Genomic DNA, 20,833 nt, shown 5'->3' with positions numbered 1-20,833 from the left:
TTTGGTGCAGGCAGGTGTGGTTCGAATCCCACTGGTGACTTTATGACTGTGATTGCAGATGGTCATCTGTGCGCCAAGTCATACCGCCACCAGCGGGATTCGAACCACACCTGCCTGCACCAAAGTCAGGTGAGCCAACCTCTGCGCCACGAGGTGGCCCAAGAGGCTTGGAAGCATGATGTCACTTAATACCTAACTAGTGACTTCTTTAAAATATTAGTCAATAGTTCAGTATTAAGTGACCGCATGCTTCCAAGACTCTTGGGCCGCTTCGTGGCGCAGGGGTTGACTCACCTGACTTTGGTGCAGGCAGGTGTGGTTCGAATCCCGCTGATGTCGGTACGCCTGGGCACTCAGAGAGAGACATATGACCATCTGCACTCAAATCGGAACGGCACCAGCGGGATTCGAACCACACCTGTCTGCACTGAAGTCAGGTGTGCTAACCTCTACGCCACGAGGCGGCCCAAGAGGCCTATGAGCATAATATCACTTAACACTTAACTATTGACTAATATTTTAAAGGAGTCATTAGTTAAGTGTTAAGTGACATTGTGCTCGTAAGCCTCTTGGGCCACCTCGTGGTGTAGAGGTTGGCTCACCTGACTTCGGTACAGACAGGCGTGGTTCGAATCCCGCTGGTGGCGTTCCGATTTGAGTGCAGATGGTCATTTGTCTCTGTTTGTCCAGACATACCACCATTTCAGGGCAGGAAAGAAGATGAATATTTATATTTCACAACTAAAAATAGAGAAGAGGCAGTTAGTTATATGGACAGCATGATTACAGTTGGTAGTTTTAAACTTTTTTTCCAAGGAGGAGGAGGAGGAACACACCTAATGTCAACAACTAGTATAAAGTGTCATTTTAAACAACTCACCCAAAGATGAAGCCACCGCCGTCACCACCCACTCAAACTGATCCAAACGCAAAACAATTTTCAATCATCTTAATGTTAAATCTATGGCAATGTGTCACTTGGAATTCTCCAAATTGTAAAAATGACTACTTTCCTCCCAATAAAAATCCATTCTTACAAAAACAACTTTTGTGTCCTGTCCTTCTCCTTGGCAAACTACAAAAGAAGCATTTTAAATGTCACACTTGCACCGTGGTTGATTTAAAGCCGCCGCTGTCCTACCTTCCTTTGGCACCTTTCATTTTCAAACTATTTGCCTTCTCGTCACCTCCCCAAAAAAAATTTGAAGTTCTCCTTGGTGGATTTGCCATCTGCCTTTTTTAAAGTCAAAAGAAGAAAAGAAAAAGAAAAAAGTTTGGTCCCTCTGGGTTGACTTCTTGTTGGACTTTGACGGGTGAGTGAAATAAATGTCCGGCGTATTTGACATTCAGCTATATTTCCAGGGGAGATTTCCTTTAACGGGTTCCCCCTCGCACGGCGATGATGGCGGGAAGTCCAAAGACGGGAATTGTTCCTCCGGGGGGAGTTCACGAGCGTTGGTCGGCGAGCGGCCTTCCCGCGGGCTCCTCCCTCTCCTTGCGCTCGTCGTCGTCTTCTTCCGTGTGCTGGTCCAGCTCCTCCCTGGTGATCATCTCAAAGTCGTTGCCGTTGCTGTGCTGCGAGCCGTCCTCCTCGCGTCGCTCGCTGTCCGTGTCCGAGCGCCGCTCTTCCTCCTCGCCGCTCTTGCGCTCCTCTTCGTCTTCGCCTTCGTCCTCCTCCTTGTCGTCGCTGTCCGACTTGCGGGCCTCCTTTCCCCCCTTGTCCTTGTCCTCTTTGGCCTTCTTGCCGCTTCTGGCGCTCTCTGGCGGGCCTTTGTACACGTGCGTGTAAAGAGGGCGGAAGGAGTCAAGGAAGCCCACGTCGGCCGTCAGGTTGGGCAGGAACCAGAAGTGGTGGCGCCCGGCCGTCGCCAGCCAGATGAACAGGAAGAGGATGCAGCGAGCTGTCAAGAGACGGCGTAGGACAAATTCAACATTGGCTAGTCTAGGTTTAGTGCCTAGTGGTCATTTTTTAAAGAAAAAGGCTGTACTATAAATGGTCCTTTTTTTAAGGAAAAAAAAAAGCCTTACTATATACTGTCATTTTTTTGTTGAAAAAACCCTAACTATACTATGTCGTTTTTTTTTAGAAGAAAAGCCTTACTATACTATGTCAATTTTTAATTTAAAAAAGCCTTACTATACTATGTCGTTTTTTAAAGAAAAAAGCCTTACTATACTATGTTGTTTTTTAATTTTAAAAAGCCTTACTATACTATGTCGTTTTTTAAAGAAAAAAGCCTTACTATACTATGTTGTTTTTTAATTTTAAAAAGCCTTACTATACTATGTCGTTTTTTTGCAGAAAAAAGCCTTACTATACTATGTCGTTTTTTGCAGAAAAAAGCCTTACTATAATATGTCGTTTTTTGCAGAAAAAAAGCCTTACTATACTATGTTGTTTTTTGCAGAAAAAAAGCCTTACTATACTATGTCGTTTTTAATTTAAAAAAGCCTTACTATACCATGTCGTTTTTTAAGAAAAAAGCCTTACTATACTATGTCGTTTTTTGCAGAAAAAAGCCTTACTATACTATGTCGTTTTTTTGCAGAAAAAAGCCTTACTATACTATGTCGTTTTTTGCAGAAAAAAGCCTTACTATACTATGTCGTTTTTTTGCAGAAAAAAGCCTTACTATACTATGTCGTTTTTTGCAGAAAAAAGCCTTACTATACTATGTCGTTTTTTGCAGAAAAAAGCCTTACTATACTATGTCGTTTTTTTGCAGAAAAAAGCCTTACTATACTATGTCGTTTTTTGCAGAAAAAAGCCTTACTATAATATGTCGTTTTTTGCAGAAAAAAGCCTTACTGTACTATGTCGTTTTTTGCAGAAAAAAAGCCTTACTATACTATGTCGTTTTTTAAGAAAAAAGCCTTACTATACTATGTCGTTTTTTGCAGAAAAAAAGCCTTACTATAATATGTCGGTTTTTTTGCAGAAAAAAGCCTTACTATACTGTCGTTTTTTGCAGAAAAAAGCCTTACTATACTATGTCATTTTTTAATAAAAAAAGCCTTACTATACTATGTCATTTTTTTATAAAAAAAAGCCTTACTATACTATGTCGTTTTTTGCAGAAAAAAGCCTTACTATACTATGTCGTTTTTTGCAGAAAAAAAGCCTTACTATACTATGTCGTTTTTTTTTTGCAGAAAAAAGCCTTACTATACTATGTCGTTTTTTGCAGAAAAAAGCCTTACTATACTATGTCATTTTTTAATAAAAAAAGCCTTACTATACTATGTCGTTTTTTGCAGAAAAAAAGCCTTACTATACTATGTCGTTTTTTGCAGAAAAAAGCCTTACTATACTATGTCGTTTTTTAAGAAAAAAGCCTTACTATACTATGTCGTTTTTTGCAGAAAAAAGCCTTACTATACTATGTCGTTTTTTTGTAGAAAAAAAGCCTTACTATACTATGTCGTTTTTTGCAGAAAAAAGCCTTACTATAATATGTCGTTTTTTGCAGAAAAAAAGCCTTACTGTACTATGTCGTTTTTTGCAGAAAAAAAGCCTTACTATACTATGTCGTTTTTTGCAGAAAAAAAGCCTTACTATACTATGTCAATTTTAAGAAAAAAACCTTACTATACTATGTCGTTTTTTGCAGAAAAAAGCCTTACTATACTATGTCGTTTTTTTGTAGAAAAAAGCCTTACTATACTATGTCGTTTTTTGCAGAAAAAAGCCTTACTATAATATGTCGTTTTTTGCAGAAAAAAAGCCTTACTGTACTATGTCGTTTTTTGCAGAAAAAAAGCCTTACTATACTATGTCGTTTTTTGCAGAAAAAAGCCTTACTATACTATGTCGTTTTTTAAGAAAAAAGCCTTACTATACTATGTCGTTTTTTGCAGAAAAAAGCCTTACTATACTATGTCGTTTTTTTTGCAGAAAAAAGCCTTACTATACTATGTCGTTTTTTGCAGAAAAAAGCCTTACTATACTATGTCATTTTTTAATAAAAAAGCCTTACTATACTATGTCGTTTTTTGCAGAAAAAAAGCCTTACTATACTATGTCGTTTTTTGCAAAAAAAAAAGCCTTACTATACTATGTCGTTTTTTGCAGAAAAAAAGCCTTACTATACTATGTTGTTTTTAATTTAAAAAAGCCTTACTATACCATGTCTTTTTTTAATAAAAAAGCCTTACTATACTATGTCGTTTTTTTCAGAAAAAAAGCCTTACTATACTATGTCGTTTTTTTTTTTTAAAAAGCCTTACTATACTATGTCGTTTTTTGCAGAAAAAAAGCCTTACTATACTATGTCGTTTTTTGCAGAAAAAAAGCCTTACTATACTATGTCGTTTTTTAAAGAAAAAAGCCTTACTATACCATGTCGTTTTTTAATAAAAAAGCCTTACTATACTATGTCGTTTTTTTCGGAAAAAAAGCCTTACTATATTATGTCAATTTTTAAGAAAAAAGCCTTACTATACTATGTCGTTTTTTGCAGAAAAAAGCCTTACTATACAATGTCATTTTTTAATAAAAAGCCTTACTATACTGTCGTTTTTTGCAGAAAAAAAGCCTTACTATACTATGTCGTTTTTTGCAGAAAAAAGCCTTACTATACTATGTCGTTTTTTAAGAAAAAAGCCTTACTATACTATGTCGTTTTTTTCAGAAAAAAGCCTTACTATACTATGTCGTTTTTTGCAGAAAAAAGCCTTACTATCCTATGTCGTTTTTTGCAGAAAAAAAGCCTTGCTATACTATGTCGTTTTTTGCAGAAAAAAAGCCTTACCTTACTATGTCGTTTTTTGCAGAAAAAAAGCCTTACTATACTATGTCGTTTTTTGCAGAAAAAAAGCCTTACTATACTATGTCGTTTTTTGCAGAGAAAAAGACTTACTATACTATGTTGTTTTTTGCAGAAAAAAGCCTTACTGTACTATGTCGTTTTTTGTAGAAAAAAAGCCTTACTATACTATGTCGTTTTTTGCAGAAAAAAGCCTTACTATACTATGTCGTTTTTTGCAGAAAAAAGCCTTACTATACTATGTTGTTTTTTAATTTTAAAAAGCCTTACTATACTATGTCATTTTTTGCAGAAAAAAGCCTTACTATACTATGTCGTTTTTTGCAGAAAAAAAGCCTTACTATACTATGTCGTTTTTTGCAGAAAAAATGCCTTACTATACTATGTCGTTTTTTGCAGAAAAAAAGCCTTACTATAATATGTCGTTTTTTGCAGAAAAAAAGCCTTACTATACTATGTCGTTTTTTAAGAAAAAAGCCTTACTATACTATGTCGTTTTTTGCAGAAAAAAGCCTTACTATACTATGTCGTTTTTTTTGCAGAAAAAAAGCCTTACTATACTATGTCGTTTTTTGCAGAAAAAAGCCTTACTATACTATGTCATTTTTTAATAAAAAAGCCTTACTATACTATGTCGTTTTTTGCAGAAAAAAAGCCTTACTATACTATGTCGTTTTTTGCAGAAAAAAAGCCTTACTATACTATGTCGTTTTTTGCAGAAAAAAAGCCTTACTATACTATGTCGTTTTTTGCAGAAAAAAAGCCTCACTATACTATGTCGTTTTTTAAAGAAAAAAGCCTTACTATACCATGTCGTTTTTTAATAAAAAAGCCTTACTATACTATGTCGTTTTTTTCAGAAAAAAAGCCTTACTATACTATGTCAATTTTTAAGAAAAAAGCCTTACTATACTATGTCGTTTTTTGCAGAAAAAAGCCTTACTATACTATGTCATTTTTTAATAAAAAGCCTTACTATACTATGTCGTTTTTTGCAGAAAAAAAGCCTTACTATACTATGTCGTTTTTTGCAGAAAAAAGCCTTACTATACTATGTCGTTTTTTAAGAAAAAAAGCCTTACTATACTATGTCGTTTTTTTGCAGAAAAAAGCCTTACTATACTATGTCGTTTTTTGCAGAGAAAAAGACTTACTATACTATGTTGTTTTTTGCAGAAAAAAGCCTTACTGTACTATGTCGTTTTTTGCAGAAAAAAAGCCTTACTATACTATGTCGTTTTTTGCAGAAAAAAGCCTTACTATACTATGTCGTTTTTTGCAGAAAAAGGCCTTACTATACTATGTCGTTTTTTTGCAGAAAAAAGCCTTACTATACTATGCCGTTTTTTGCAGAAAAAAGCCTTACTATAATGTCATTTTTTGCAGAAAAAAGCCTTACTGTACTATGTCGTTTTTTGCAGAAAAAAAGCCTTACTATACTATGTCGTTTCTTGCAGAAAAAAGCCTTACTATACTATGTCGTTTTTTAAGAAAAAAGCCTTACTATACTATGTCGTTTTTTGCAGAAAAAAAGCCTTACTATACTATGTCGTTTTTTTTGCAGAAAAAAGCCTTACTATACTATGTCGTTTTTTGCAGAAAAAAGCCTTACTATAATATGTCGTTTTTTGCAGAAAAAAAGCCTTACTGTACTATGTCGTTTTTTGCAGAAAAAAAGCCTTACTATACTATGTCGTTTTTTGCAGAAAAAAAGCCTTACTATACTATGTCGTTTTTTAAGAAAAAAACCTTACTATACTATGTCGTTTTTTGCAGAAAAAAGCCTTACTATACTATGTCGTTTTTTTGTAGAAAAAAGCCTTACTATACTATGTCGTTTTTTGCAGAAAAAAGCCTTACTATAATATGTCGTTTTTTGCAGAAAAAAAGCCTTACTGTACTATGTCGTTTTTTGCAGAAAAAAAGCCTTACTATACTATGTCGTTTTTTGCAGAAAAAAGCCTTACTATACTATGTCGTTTTTTAAGAAAAAAGCCTTACTATACTATGTCGTTTTTTGCAGAAAAAAGCCTTACTATACTATGTCGTTTTTTTTGCAGAAAAAAGCCTTACTATACTATGTCGTTTTTTGCAGAAAAAAGCCTTACTATACTATGTCATTTTTTAATAAAAAAGCCTTACTATACTATGTCGTTTTTTGCAGAAAAAAAGCCTTACTATACTATGTCGTTTTTTGCAAAAAAAAAAGCCTTACTATACTATGTCGTTTTTTGCAGAAAAAAAGCCTTACTATACTATGTTGTTTTTAATTTAAAAAAGCCTTACTATACCATGTCTTTTTTTAATAAAAAAGCCTTACTATACTATGTCGTTTTTTTCAGAAAAAAAGCCTTACTATACTATGTCGTTTTTTTTTTTTAAAAAGCCTTACTATACTATGTCGTTTTTTGCAGAAAAAAAGCCTTACTATACTATGTCGTTTTTTGCAGAAAAAAAGCCTTACTATACTATGTCGTTTTTTAAAGAAAAAAGCCTTACTATACCATGTCGTTTTTTAATAAAAAAGCCTTACTATACTATGTCGTTTTTTTCGGAAAAAAAGCCTTACTATATTATGTCAATTTTTAAGAAAAAAGCCTTACTATACTATGTCGTTTTTTGCAGAAAAAAGCCTTACTATACAATGTCATTTTTTAATAAAAAGCCTTACTATACTGTCGTTTTTTGCAGAAAAAAAGCCTTACTATACTATGTCGTTTTTTGCAGAAAAAAGCCTTACTATACTATGTCGTTTTTTAAGAAAAAAGCCTTACTATACTATGTCGTTTTTTTCAGAAAAAAGCCTTACTATACTATGTCGTTTTTTGCAGAAAAAAGCCTTACTATCCTATGTCGTTTTTTGCAGAAAAAAAGCCTTGCTATACTATGTCGTTTTTTGCAGAAAAAAAGCCTTACCTTACTATGTCGTTTTTTGCAGAAAAAAAGCCTTACTATACTATGTCGTTTTTTGCAGAAAAAAAGCCTTACTATACTATGTCGTTTTTTGCAGAGAAAAAGACTTACTATACTATGTTGTTTTTTGCAGAAAAAAGCCTTACTGTACTATGTCGTTTTTTGTAGAAAAAAAGCCTTACTATACTATGTCGTTTTTTGCAGAAAAAAGCCTTACTATACTATGTCGTTTTTTGCAGAAAAAAGCCTTACTATACTATGTTGTTTTTTAATTTTAAAAAGCCTTACTATACTATGTCATTTTTTGCAGAAAAAAGCCTTACTATACTATGTCGTTTTTTGCAGAAAAAAAGCCTTACTATACTATGTCGTTTTTTGCAGAAAAAATGCCTTACTATACTATGTCGTTTTTTGCAGAAAAAAAGCCTTACTATAATATGTCGTTTTTTGCAGAAAAAAAGCCTTACTATACTATGTCGTTTTTTAAGAAAAAAGCCTTACTATACTATGTCGTTTTTTGCAGAAAAAAGCCTTACTATACTATGTCGTTTTTTTTGCAGAAAAAAAGCCTTACTATACTATGTCGTTTTTTGCAGAAAAAAGCCTTACTATACTATGTCATTTTTTAATAAAAAAGCCTTACTATACTATGTCGTTTTTTGCAGAAAAAAAGCCTTACTATACTATGTCGTTTTTTGCAGAAAAAAAGCCTTACTATACTATGTCGTTTTTTGCAGAAAAAAAGCCTTACTATACTATGTCGTTTTTTGCAGAAAAAAAGCCTCACTATACTATGTCGTTTTTTAAAGAAAAAAGCCTTACTATACCATGTCGTTTTTTAATAAAAAAGCCTTACTATACTATGTCGTTTTTTTCAGAAAAAAAGCCTTACTATACTATGTCAATTTTTAAGAAAAAAGCCTTACTATACTATGTCGTTTTTTGCAGAAAAAAGCCTTACTATACTATGTCATTTTTTAATAAAAAGCCTTACTATACTATGTCGTTTTTTGCAGAAAAAAAGCCTTACTATACTATGTCGTTTTTTGCAGAAAAAAGCCTTACTATACTATGTCGTTTTTTAAGAAAAAAAGCCTTACTATACTATGTCGTTTTTTTGCAGAAAAAAGCCTTACTGTACTATGTCGTTTTTTGCAGAAAAAAAGCCTTACTATACTATGTCGTTTTTTGCAGAAAAAAGCCTTACTATACTATGTCGTTTTTTGCAGAAAAAGGCCTTACTATACTATGTCGTTTTTTTGCAGAAAAAAGCCTTACTATACTATGCCGTTTTTTGCAGAAAAAAGCCTTACTATAATGTCATTTTTTGCAGAAAAAAGCCTTACTGTACTATGTCGTTTTTTGCAGAAAAAAAGCCTTACTATACTATGTCGTTTCTTGCAGAAAAAAGCCTTACTATACTATGTCGTTTTTTAAGAAAAAAGCCTTACTATACTATGTCGTTTTTTGCAGAAAAAAAGCCTTACTATACTATGTCGTTTTTTTTGCAGAAAAAAGCCTTACTATACTATGTCGTTTTTTGCAGAAAAAAGCCTTACTATACTATGTCATTTTTTAATAAAAAAGCCTTACTATACTATGTCGTTTTTTGCGGAAAAAAAGCCTTACTATACTATGTCGTTTTTTGCAGAAAAAAGCCTTACTATACTATGTCGTTTTTTAAGAAAAAAACCTTACTATACTATGTCGTTTTTTGCAGAAAAAAGCCTTACTATACTATGTCGTTTTTTTGTAGAAAAAAGCCTTACTATACTATGTCGTTTTTTGCAGAAAAAAGCCTTACTATAATATGTCGTTTTTTGCAGAAAAAAAGCCTTACTGTACTATGTCGTTTTTTGCAGAAAAAAAGCCTTACTATACTATGTCGTTTTTGCAGAAAAAAGCCTTACTATACTATGTCGTTATTTAAGAAAAAAGCCTTACTTTTCTATGTCGTTTTTTGCAGAAAAAAGCCTTACTATACTGTCATTTTTTAATAAAAAAGCCTTACTATACTATGTCGTTTTTGCAGAAAAAAAGCCTTACTATACTATGTCGTTTTTTGCAGAAAAAAGCCTTACTATACTATGTCGTTTTTTAAGAAAAAAGCCTTACTATACTATGTCGTTTTTTTTTAAAAAGCCTTACTATACTATGTCGTTTTTTGCAGAAAAAAAGCCTTACTATACTATGTCGTTTTTTGCAGAAAAAAAAGCCTTACTATACTATGTCGTTTTTAATTTTAAAAAGCCTTACTATACCATGTCGTTTTTTAATAAAAAAGCCTTACTATACTATGTCGTTTTTTTCAGAAAAAAAGCCTTACTATACTATGTCAATTTTTAAGAAAAAAGCCTTACTATACTATGTCGTTTTTTGCAGAAAAAAGCCTTACTATACTATGTCATTTTTTAATAAAAAGCCTTAATATACTATGTCGTTTTTTACAGAAAAAAGCCTTACTATACTATGTCGTTTTTTGCAGAAAAAAGCCTTACTATACTATGTCGTTTTTTAAGAAAAAAGCCTTACTATACTATGTCGTTTTTTTGCAGAAAAAAGCCTTACTATACTATGTCGTTTTTTGCAGAAAAAAGCCTTACTATACTATGTCGTTTTTTGCAGAAAAAAAAGCCTTACTATACTATGTCGTTTTTTGCAGAAAAAAAAGCCTTACTATACTATGTCGTTTTTTGCAGAAAAAAAGCCTTACCTTACTATGTCGTTTTTTGCAGAAAAAAAGCCTTACTATAATATGTCGTTTTTTGCAGAAAAAAGCCTTACTGTACTATGTCGTTTTTTGCAGAAAAAAAGCCTTACTATACTATGTCGTTTTTTGCAGAAAAAAGCCTTACTATACTATGTCGTTTTTTAAGAAAAAAGCCTTACTATACTATGTCGTTTTTTGCAGAAAAAAAGCCTTACTATACTATGTCGTTTTTTTTGCAGAAAAAAGCCTTACTATACTATGTCGTTTTTTGCAGAAAAAAGCCTTACTATACTATGTCATTTTTTAATAAAAAAAGCCTTACTATACTATGTCATTTTTTAATAAAAAAAGCCTTACTATACTATGTCGTTTTTTGCAGAAAAAAAGCCTTACTATACTATGTCGTTTTTTGCAGAAAAAAGCCTTACTATACTATGTCGTTTTTTAAGAAAAAAGCCTTACTATACTATGTCGTTTTTTGCAGAAAAAAGCCTTACTATACTATGTCGTTTTTTTGTAGAAAAAAGCCTTACTATACTATGTCGTTTTTTGCAGAAAAAAGCCTTACTATAATATGTCGTTTTTTGCAGAAAAAAAGCCTTACTGTACTATGTCGTTTTTTGCAGAAAAAAAGCCTTACTATACTATGTCGTTTTTTGCAGAAAAAAAGCCTTACTATACTATGTCGTTTTTTAAGAAATAAGCCTTACTATACTATGTCGTTTTTTGCAGAAAAAAGCCTTACTATTCTATGTCATTTTTTTGTAGAAAAAAGCCTTACTATACTATGTCGTTTATTGCAGAATAAAGCCTTACTATAATATGTCGTTTTTTGCAGAAAAAAAGCCTTACTGTACTATGTCGTTTTTTGCAGAAAAAAAGCCTTACTATACTATGTCGTTTTTTGCAGAAAAAAGCCTTACTATACTATGTCGTTTTTTAAGAAAAAAGCATTACTATACTATGTCGTTTTTTGCAGAAAAAAAGCCTTACTATACTATGTCGTTTTTTTTGCAGAAAAAAGCCTTACTATACTATGTCGTTTTTTGCAGAAAAAAGCCTTACTATACTATGTCATTTTTTAATAAAAAAAGCCTTACTATACTATGTCATTTTTTAATAAAAAAAGCCTTACTATACTATGTCGTTTTTTGCAGAAAAAAAGCCTTACTATACTATGTCGTTTTTTGCAGAAAAAAGCCTTACTATACTATGTCGTTTTTTAAGAAAAAAGCCTTACTATACTATGTCGTTTTTTGCAGAAAAAAGCCTTACTATACTATGTCGTTTTTTTGTAGAAAAAACCCTTACTATAATATGTCGTTTTTTTTTTTAAAAAAGCCTTACTATACTATGTCGTTTTTTGCAGAAAAAAAGCCTTACTATACTATGTCGTTTTTTGCAGAAAAAAAGCCTTACTATACTATGTCGTTTTTTAAAGAAAAAAGCCTTACTATACCATGTCGTTTTTTAATAAAAAAGCCTTACTATACTATGTCGTTTTTTTCGGAAAAAAAGCCTTACTATATTATGTCAATTTTTAAGAAAAAAGCCTTACTATACTATGTCGTTTTTTGCAGAAAAAAGCCTTACTATACTATGTCATTTTTTAATAAAAAGCCTTACTATACTGTCGTTTTTTGCAGAAAAAAAGCCTTACTATACTATGTCGTTTTTTGCAGAAAAAAGCCTTACTATACTATGTCGTTTTTTAAGAAAAAAGCCTTACTATACTATGTCGTTTTTTTGCAGAAAAAAGCCTTACTATACTATGTCGTTTTTTGCAGAAAAAAGCCTTACTATAATATGTCGTTTTTTGCAGAAAAAAAGCCTTACTATACTATGTCGTTTTTTGCAGAAAAAAAGCCTTACTATACTATGTCGTTTTTTAAGAAAAAAACCTTACTATACTATGTCGTTTTTTGCAGAAAAAAGCCTTACTATACTATGTCGTTTTTTTGTAGAAAAAAGCCTTACTATACTATGTCGTTTTTTGCAGAAAAAAGCCTTACTATAATATGTCGTTTTTTGCAGAAAAAAAGCCTTACTGTACTATGTCGTTTTTTGCAGAAAAAAAGCCTTACTATACTATGTCGTTTTTTGCAGAAAAAAGCCTTACTATACTATGTCGTTTTTTAAGAAAAAAGCCTTACTATACTATGTCGTTTTTTGCAGAAAAAAGCCTTACTATACTATGTCGTTTTTTTTGCAGAAAAAAGCCTTACTATACTATGTCGTTTTTTGCAGAAAAAAGCCTTACTATACTATGTCATTTTTTAATAAAAAAGCCTTACTATACTATGTCGTTTTTTGCAGAAAAAAAGCCTTACTATACTATGTCGTTTTTTGCAAAAAAAAAAGCCTTACTATACTATGTCGTTTTTTGCAGAAAAAAAGCCTTACTATACTATGTTGTTTTTAATTTAAAAAAGCCTTACTATACCATGTCTTTTTTTAATAAAAAAGCCTTACTATACTATGTCGTTTTTTTCAGAAAAAAAGCCTTACTATACTATGTCGTTTTTTTTTTTTAAAAAGCCTTACTATACTATGTCGTTTTTTGCAGAAAAAAAGCCTTACTATACTATGTCGTTTTTTGCAGAAAAAAAGCCTTACTATACTATGTCGTTTTTTAAAGAAAAAAGCCTTACTATACCATGTCGTTTTTTAATAAAAAAGCCTTACTATACTATGTCGTTTTTTTCGGAAAAAAAGCCTTACTATATTATGTCAATTTTTAAGAAAAAAGCCTTACTATACTATGTCGTTTTTTGCAGAAAAAAGCCTTACTATACAATGTCATTTTTTAATAAAAAGCCTTACTATACTGTCGTTTTTTGCAGAAAAAAAGCCTTACTATACTATGTCGTTTTTTGCAGAAAAAAGCCTTACTATACTATGTCGTTTTTTAAGAAAAAAGCCTTACTATACTATGTCGTTTTTTTCAGAAAAAAGCCTTACTATACTATGTCGTTTTTTGCAGAAAAAAGCCTTACTATCCTATGTCGTTTTTTGCAGAAAAAAAGCCTTGCTATACTATGTCGTTTTTTGCAGAAAAAAAGCCTTACCTTACTATGTCGTTTTTTGCAGAAAAAAAGCCTTACTATACTATGTCGTTTTTTGCAGAAAAAAAGCCTTACTATACTATGTCGTTTTTTGCAGAGAAAAAGACTTACTATACTATGTTGTTTTTTGCAGAAAAAAGCCTTACTGTACTATGTCGTTTTTTGTAGAAAAAAAGCCTTACTATACTATGTCGTTTTTTGCAGAAAAAAGCCTTACTATACTATGTCGTTTTTTGCAGAAAAAAGCCTTACTATACTATGTTGTTTTTTAATTTTAAAAAGCCTTACTATACTATGTCATTTTTTGCAGAAAAAAGCCTTACTATACTATGTCGTTTTTTGCAGAAAAAAAGCCTTACTATACTATGTCGTTTTTTGCAGAAAAAATGCCTTACTATACTATGTCGTTTTTTGCAGAAAAAAAGCCTTACTATAATATGTCGTTTTTTGCAGAAAAAAAGCCTTACTATACTATGTCGTTTTTTAAGAAAAAAGCCTTACTATACTATGTCGTTTTTTGCAGAAAAAAGCCTTACTATACTATGTCGTTTTTTTTGCAGAAAAAAAGCCTTACTATACTATGTCGTTTTTTGCAGAAAAAAGCCTTACTATACTATGTCATTTTTTAATAAAAAAGCCTTACTATACTATGTCGTTTTTTGCAGAAAAAAAGCCTTACTATACTATGTCGTTTTTTGCAGAAAAAAAGCCTTACTATACTATGTCGTTTTTTGCAGAAAAAAAGCCTTACTATACTATGTCGTTTTTTGCAGAAAAAAAGCCTCACTATACTATGTCGTTTTTTAAAGAAAAAAGCCTTACTATACCATGTCGTTTTTTAATAAAAAAGCCTTACTATACTATGTCGTTTTTTTCAGAAAAAAAGCCTTACTATACTATGTCAATTTTTAAGAAAAAAGCCTTACTATACTATGTCGTTTTTTGCAGAAAAAAGCCTTACTATACTATGTCATTTTTTAATAAAAAGCCTTACTATACTATGTCGTTTTTTGCAGAAAAAAAGCCTTACTATACTATGTCGTTTTTTGCAGAAAAAAGCCTTACTATACTATGTCGTTTTTTAAGAAAAAAAGCCTTACTATACTATGTCGTTTTTTTGCAGAAAAAAGCCTTACTGTACTATGTCGTTTTTTGCAGAAAAAAAGCCTTACTATACTATGTCGTTTTTTGCAGAAAAAAGCCTTACTATACTATGTCGTTTTTTGCAGAAAAAGGCCTTACTATACTATGTCGTTTTTTTGCAGAAAAAAGCCTTACTATACTATGCCGTTTTTTGCAGAAAAAAGCCTTACTATAATGTCATTTTTTGCAGAAAAAAGCCTTACTGTACTATGTCGTTTTTTGCAGAAAAAAAGCCTTACTATACTATGTCGTTTCTTGCAGAAAAAAGCCTTACTATACTATGTCGTTTTTTAAGAAAAAAGCCTTACTATACTATGTCGTTTTTTGCAGAAAAAAAGCCTTACTATACTATGTCGTTTTTTTTGCAGAAAAAAGCCTTACTATACTATGTCGTTTTTTGCAGAAAAAAGCCTTACTATACTATGTCATTTTTTAATAAAAAAGCCTTACTATACTATGTCGTTTTTTGCGGAAAAAAAGCCTTACTATACTATGTCGTTTTTTGCAGAAAAAAGCCTTACTATACTATGTCGTTTTTTAAGAAAAAAACCTTACTATACTATGTCGTTTTTTGCAGAAAAAAGCCTTACTATACTATGTCGTTTTTTTGTAGAAAAAAGCCTTACTATACTATGTCGTTTTTTGCAGAAAAAAGCCTTACTATAATATGTCGTTTTTTGCAGAAAAAAAGCCTTACTGTACTATGTCGTTTTTTGCAGAAAAAAAGCCTTACTATACTATGTCGTTTTTGCAGAAAAAAGCCTTACTATACTATGTCGTTATTTAAGAAAAAAGCCTTACTTTTCTATGTCGTTTTTTGCAGAAAAAAGCCTTACTATACTGTCATTTTTTAATAAAAAAGCCTTACTATACTATGTCGTTTTTGCAGAAAAAAAGCCTTACTATACTATGTCGTTTTTTGCAGAAAAAAGCCTTACTATACTATGTCGTTTTTTAAGAAAAAAGCCTTACTATACTATGTCGTTTTTTTTTAAAAAGCCTTACTATACTATGTCGTTTTTTGCAGAAAAAAAGCCTTACTATACTATGTCGTTTTTTGCAGAAAAAAAAGCCTTACTATACTATGTCGTTTTTAATTTTAAAAAGCCTTACTATACCATGTCGTTTTTTAATAAAAAAGCCTTACTATACTATGTCGTTTTTTTCAGAAAAAAAGCCTTACTATACTATGTCAATTTTTAAGAAAAAAGCCTTACTATACTATGTCGTTTTTTGCAGAAAAAAGCCTTACTATACTATGTCATTTTTTAATAAAAAGCCTTAATATACTATGTCGTTTTTTACAGAAAAAAGCCTTACTATACTATGTCGTTTTTTGCAGAAAAAAGCCTTACTATACTATGTCGTTTTTTAAGAAAAAAGCCTTACTATACTATGTCGTTTTTTTGCAGAAAAAAGCCTTACTATACTATGTCGTTTTTTGCAGAAAAAAGCCTTACTATACTATGTCGTTTTTTGCAGAAAAAAAAGCCTTACTATACTATGTCGTTTTTTGCAGAAAAAAAAGCCTTACTATACTATGTCGTTTTTTGCAGAAAAAAAGCCTTACCTTACTATGTCGTTTTTTGCAGAAAAAAAGCCTTACTATAATATGTCGTTTTTTGCAGAAAAAAGCCTTACTGTACTATGTCGTTTTTTGCAGAAAAAAAGCCTTACTATACTATGTCGTTTTTTGCAGAAAAAAGCCTTACTATACTATGTCGTTTTTTAAGAAAAAAGCCTTACTATACTATGTCGTTTTTTGCAGAAAAAAAGCCTTACTATACTATGTCGTTTTTTTTGCAGAAAAAAGCCTTACTATACTATGTCGTTTTTTGCAGAAAAAAGCCTTACTATACTATGTCATTTTTTAATAAAAAAAGCCTTACTATACTATGTCATTTTTTAATAAAAAAAGCCTTACTATACTATGTCGTTTTTTGCAGAAAAAAAGCCTTACTATACTATGTCGTTTTTTGCAGAAAAAAGCCTTACTATACTATGTCGTTTTTTAAGAAAAAAGCCTTACTATACTATGTCGTTTTTTGCAGAAAAAAGCCTTACTATACTATGTCGTTTTTTTGTAGAAAAAAGCCTTACTATACTATGTCGTTTTTTGCAGAAAAAAGCCTTACTATAATATGTCGTTTTTTGCAGAAAAAAAGCCTTACTGTACTATGTCGTTTTTTGCAGAAAAAAAGCCTTACTATACTATGTCGTTTTTTGCAGAAAAAAAGCCTTACTATACTATGTCGTTTTTTAAGAAATAAGCCTTACTATACTATGTCGTTTTTTGCAGAAAAAAGCCTTACTATTCTATGTCATTTTTTTGTAGAAAAAAGCCTTACTATACTATGTCGTTTTTTGCAGAATAAAGCCTTACTATAATATGTCGTTTTTTGCAGAAAAAAAGCCTTACTGTACTATGTCGTTTTTTGCAGAAAAAAAGCCTTACTATACTATGTCGTTTTTTGCAGAAAAAAGCCTTACTATACTATGTCGTTTTTTAAGAAAAAAGCATTACTATACTATGTCGTTTTTTGCAGAAAAAAAGCCTTACTATACTATGTCGTTTTTTTTGCAGAAAAAAGCCTTACTATACTATGTCGTTTTTTGCAGAAAAAAGCCTTACTATACTATGTCATTTTTTAATAAAAAAAGCCTTACTATACTATGTCATTTTTTAATAAAAAAAGCCTTACTATACTATGTCGTTTTTTGCAGAAAAAAAGCCTTACTATACTATGTCGTTTTTTGCAGAAAAAAGCCTTACTATACTATGTCGTTTTTTAAGAAAAAAGCCTTACTATACTATGTCGTTTTTTGCAGAAAAAAGCCTTACTATACTATGTCGTTTTTTTGTAGAAAAAACCCTTACTATAATATGTCGTTTTTTTTTTTAAAAAAGCCTTACTATACTATGTCGTTTTTTGCAGAAAAAAAGCCTTACTATACTATGTCGTTTTTTGCAGAAAAAAAGCCTTACTATACTATGTCGTTTTTTAAAGAAAAAAGCCTTACTATACCATGTCGTTTTTTAATAAAAAAGCCTTACTATACTATGTCGTTTTTTTCGGAAAAAAAGCCTTACTATATTATGTCAATTTTTAAGAAAAAAGCCTTACTATACTATGTCGTTTTTTGCAGAAAAAAGCCTTACTATACTATGTCATTTTTTAATAAAAAGCCTTACTATACTGTCGTTTTTTGCAGAAAAAAAGCCTTACTATACTATGTCGTTTTTTGCAGAAAAAAGCCTTACTATACTATGTCGTTTTTTAAGAAAAAAGCCTTACTATACTATGTCGTTTTTTTGCAGAAAAAAGCCTTACTATACTATGTCGTTTTTTGCAGAAAAAAGCCTTACTATCCTATGTCGTTTTTTGCAGAAAAAAAAGCCTTGCTATACTATGTCGTTTTTTGCAGAAAAAAAGCCTTACCTTACTATGTCGTTTTTTGCAGAAAAAAAGCCTTACTATACTATGTCGTTTTTTGCAGAAAAAAAGCCTTACTATACTATGTCGTTTTTTGCAGAGAAAAAGACTTACTATACTATGTTGTTTTTTGCAGAAAAAAGCCTTACTGTACTATGTCGTTTTTTGTAGAAAAAAAGCCTTACTATACTATGTCGTTTTTTGCAGAAAAAAGCCTTACTATACTATGTCGTTTTTTGCAGAAAAAAGCCTTACTATACTATGTTGTTTTTTAATTTTAAAAAGCCTTACTATACTATGTCATTTTTTGCAGAAAAAAGCCTTACTATACTATGTCGTTTTTTGCAGAAAAAAAGCCTTAATATAGTATGTCGTTTTTTGCAGAAAAAATGCCTTACTATACTATGTCGTTTTTTGCAGAAAAAAAGCCTTACTATAATATGTCGTTTTTTGCAGAAAAAAAGCCTTACTATACTATGTCGTTTTTTAAGAAAAAAGCCTTACTATACTATGTCGTTTTTTGCAGAAAAAAGCCTTACTATACTATGTCGTTTTTTTTGCAGAAAAAAGCCTTACTATACTATGTCGTTTTTTGCAGAAAAAAGCCTTACTATACTATGTCATTTTTTAATAAAAAAGCCTTACTATACTATGTCGTTTTTTGCAGAAAAAAAGCCTTACTATACTATGTCGTTTTTTGCAGAAAAAAAGCCTTACTATACTATGTCGTTTTTTGCAGAAAAAAAGCCTTACTATACTATGTCGTTTTTTGCAGAAAAAAAGCCTCACTATACTATGTCGTTTTTTAAAGAAAAAAGCCTTACTATACCATGTCATTTTTTAATAAAAAAGCCTTACTATACTATGTCGTTTTTTTCAGAAAAAAAGCCTTACTATACTATGTCAATTTTTAAGAAAAAAGCCTTACTATACTATGTCGTTTTTTGCAGAAAAAAGCCTTACTATACTATGTCATTTTTTAATAAAAAGCCTTACTATACTATGTCGTTTTTTGCAGAAAAAAAGCCTTACTATACTATGTCGTTTTTTGCAGAAAAAAGCCTTACTATACTATGTCGTTTTTTAAGAAAAAAGCCTTACTATACTATGTCGTTTTTTTGCAGAAAAAAGCCTTACTATACTATGTCGTTTTTTGCAGAGAAAAAGACTTACTATACTATGTTGTTTTTTGCAGAAAAAAGCCTTACTGTACTATGTCGTTTTTTGCAGAAAAAAAGCCTTACTATACTATGTCGTTTTTTGCAGAAAAAAGCCTTACTATACTATGTCGTTTTTTGCAGAAAAAGGCCTTACTATACTATGTCGTTTTTTTGCAGAAAAAAAGCCTTACTATACTATGCCGTTTTTTGCAGAAAAAAGCCTTACTATAATGTCATTTTTTGCAGAAAAAAGCCTTACTGTACTATGTCGTTTTTTGCAGAAAAAAAGCCTTACTATACTATGTCGTTTCTTGCAGAAAAAAGCCTTACTATACTATGTCGTTTTTTAAGAAAAAAGCCTTACTATACTATGTCGTTTTTTGCGGAAAAAAAGCCTTACTATACTATGTCGTTTTTTTTGCAGAAAAAAGCCTTACTATACTATGTCGTTTTTTGCAGAAAAAAGCCTTACTATACTATGTCATTTTTTAATAAAAAAGCCTTACTATACTATGTCGTTTTTTGCGGAAAAAAAGCCTTACTATACTATGTCGTTTTTTGCAGAAAAAAGCCTTACTATACTATGTCGTTTTTTAAGAAAAAAACCTTACTATACTATGTCGTTTTTTGCAGAAAAAAGCCTTACTATACTATGTCGTTTTTTTGTAGAAAAAAGCCTTACTATACTATGTCGTTTTTTGCAGAAAAAAGCCTTACTATAATATGTCGTTTTTTGCAGAAAAAAAGCCTTACTGTACTATGTCGTTTTTTGCAGAAAAAAGCCTTACTATACTATGTCGTTTTTTGCAGAAAAAAGCCTTACTATACTATGTCGTTATTTAAGAAAAAAGCCTTACTTTTCTATGTCGTTTTTTGCAGAAAAAAGCCTTACTATACTATGTCATTTTTTAATAAAAAAGCCTTACTATACTATGTCGTTTTTGCAGAAAAAAAGCCTTACTATACTATGTCGTTTTTTGCAGAAAAAAGCCTTACTATACTATGTCGTTTTTTAAGAAAAAAGCCTTACTATACTATGTCGTTTTTTTTTAAAAAGCCTTACTATACTATGTCGTTTTTTACAGAAAAAAGCCTTACTATACTATGTCGTTTTTTGCAGAAAAAAGCCTTACTATACTATGTCGTTTTTTAAGAAAAAAGCCTTACTATACTATGTCGTTTTTTTGCAGAAAAAAGCCTTACTATACTATGTCGTTTTTTGCAGAAAAAAGCCTTACTATACTATGTCGTTTTTTGCAGAAAAAAAAGCCTTACTATACTATGTCGTTTTTTGCAGAAAAAAAAGCCTTACTATACTATGTCGTTTTTTGCAGAAAAAAAGCCTTACCTTACTATGTCGTTTTTTGCAGAAAAAAAGCCTTACTATAATATGTCGTTTTTTGCAGAAAAAAGCCTTACTGTACTGTCGTTTTTTGCAGAAAAAAAGCCTTACTATACTATGTCGTTTTTTGCAGAAAAAAGCCTTACTATACTATGTCGTTTTTTAAGAAAAAAGCCTTACTATACTATGTCGTTTTTTGCAGAAAAAAAGCCTTACTATACTATGTCGTTTTTTTTGCAGAAAAAAGCCTTACTATACTATGTCGTTTTTTGCAGAAAAAAGCCTTACTATACTATGTCA

At 30.9% G+C, this 20,833-nt stretch overlaps 1 protein-coding gene across 1 annotated transcript in view; it reads right to left on the bottom strand.

Moving 5' to 3' along the window:
- Window positions 1-762: 762 nt before the first annotated feature.
- Window positions 763-20,833, bottom strand: part of sec62 (SEC62 homolog, preprotein translocation factor) — a 49,334-nt gene continuing 29,263 nt past the window's right edge. The window contains exon 8 of the mRNA XM_077616080.1: window positions 763-1,901. Coding sequence (XP_077472206.1) covers window positions 1,447-1,901 — 455 coding nt within the window. The 3' untranslated portion in view covers window positions 763-1,446. The remainder of the gene's footprint in view (window positions 1,902-20,833) is intronic.

Source organism: Stigmatopora argus, chromosome 12, assembly GCF_051989625.1.
Source record: "Stigmatopora argus isolate UIUO_Sarg chromosome 12, RoL_Sarg_1.0, whole genome shotgun sequence".
Lineage (NCBI taxonomy): Eukaryota > Metazoa > Chordata > Actinopteri > Syngnathiformes > Syngnathidae > Stigmatopora > Stigmatopora argus.
This window is presented reverse-complemented; position numbering and strand designations above follow the sequence as displayed.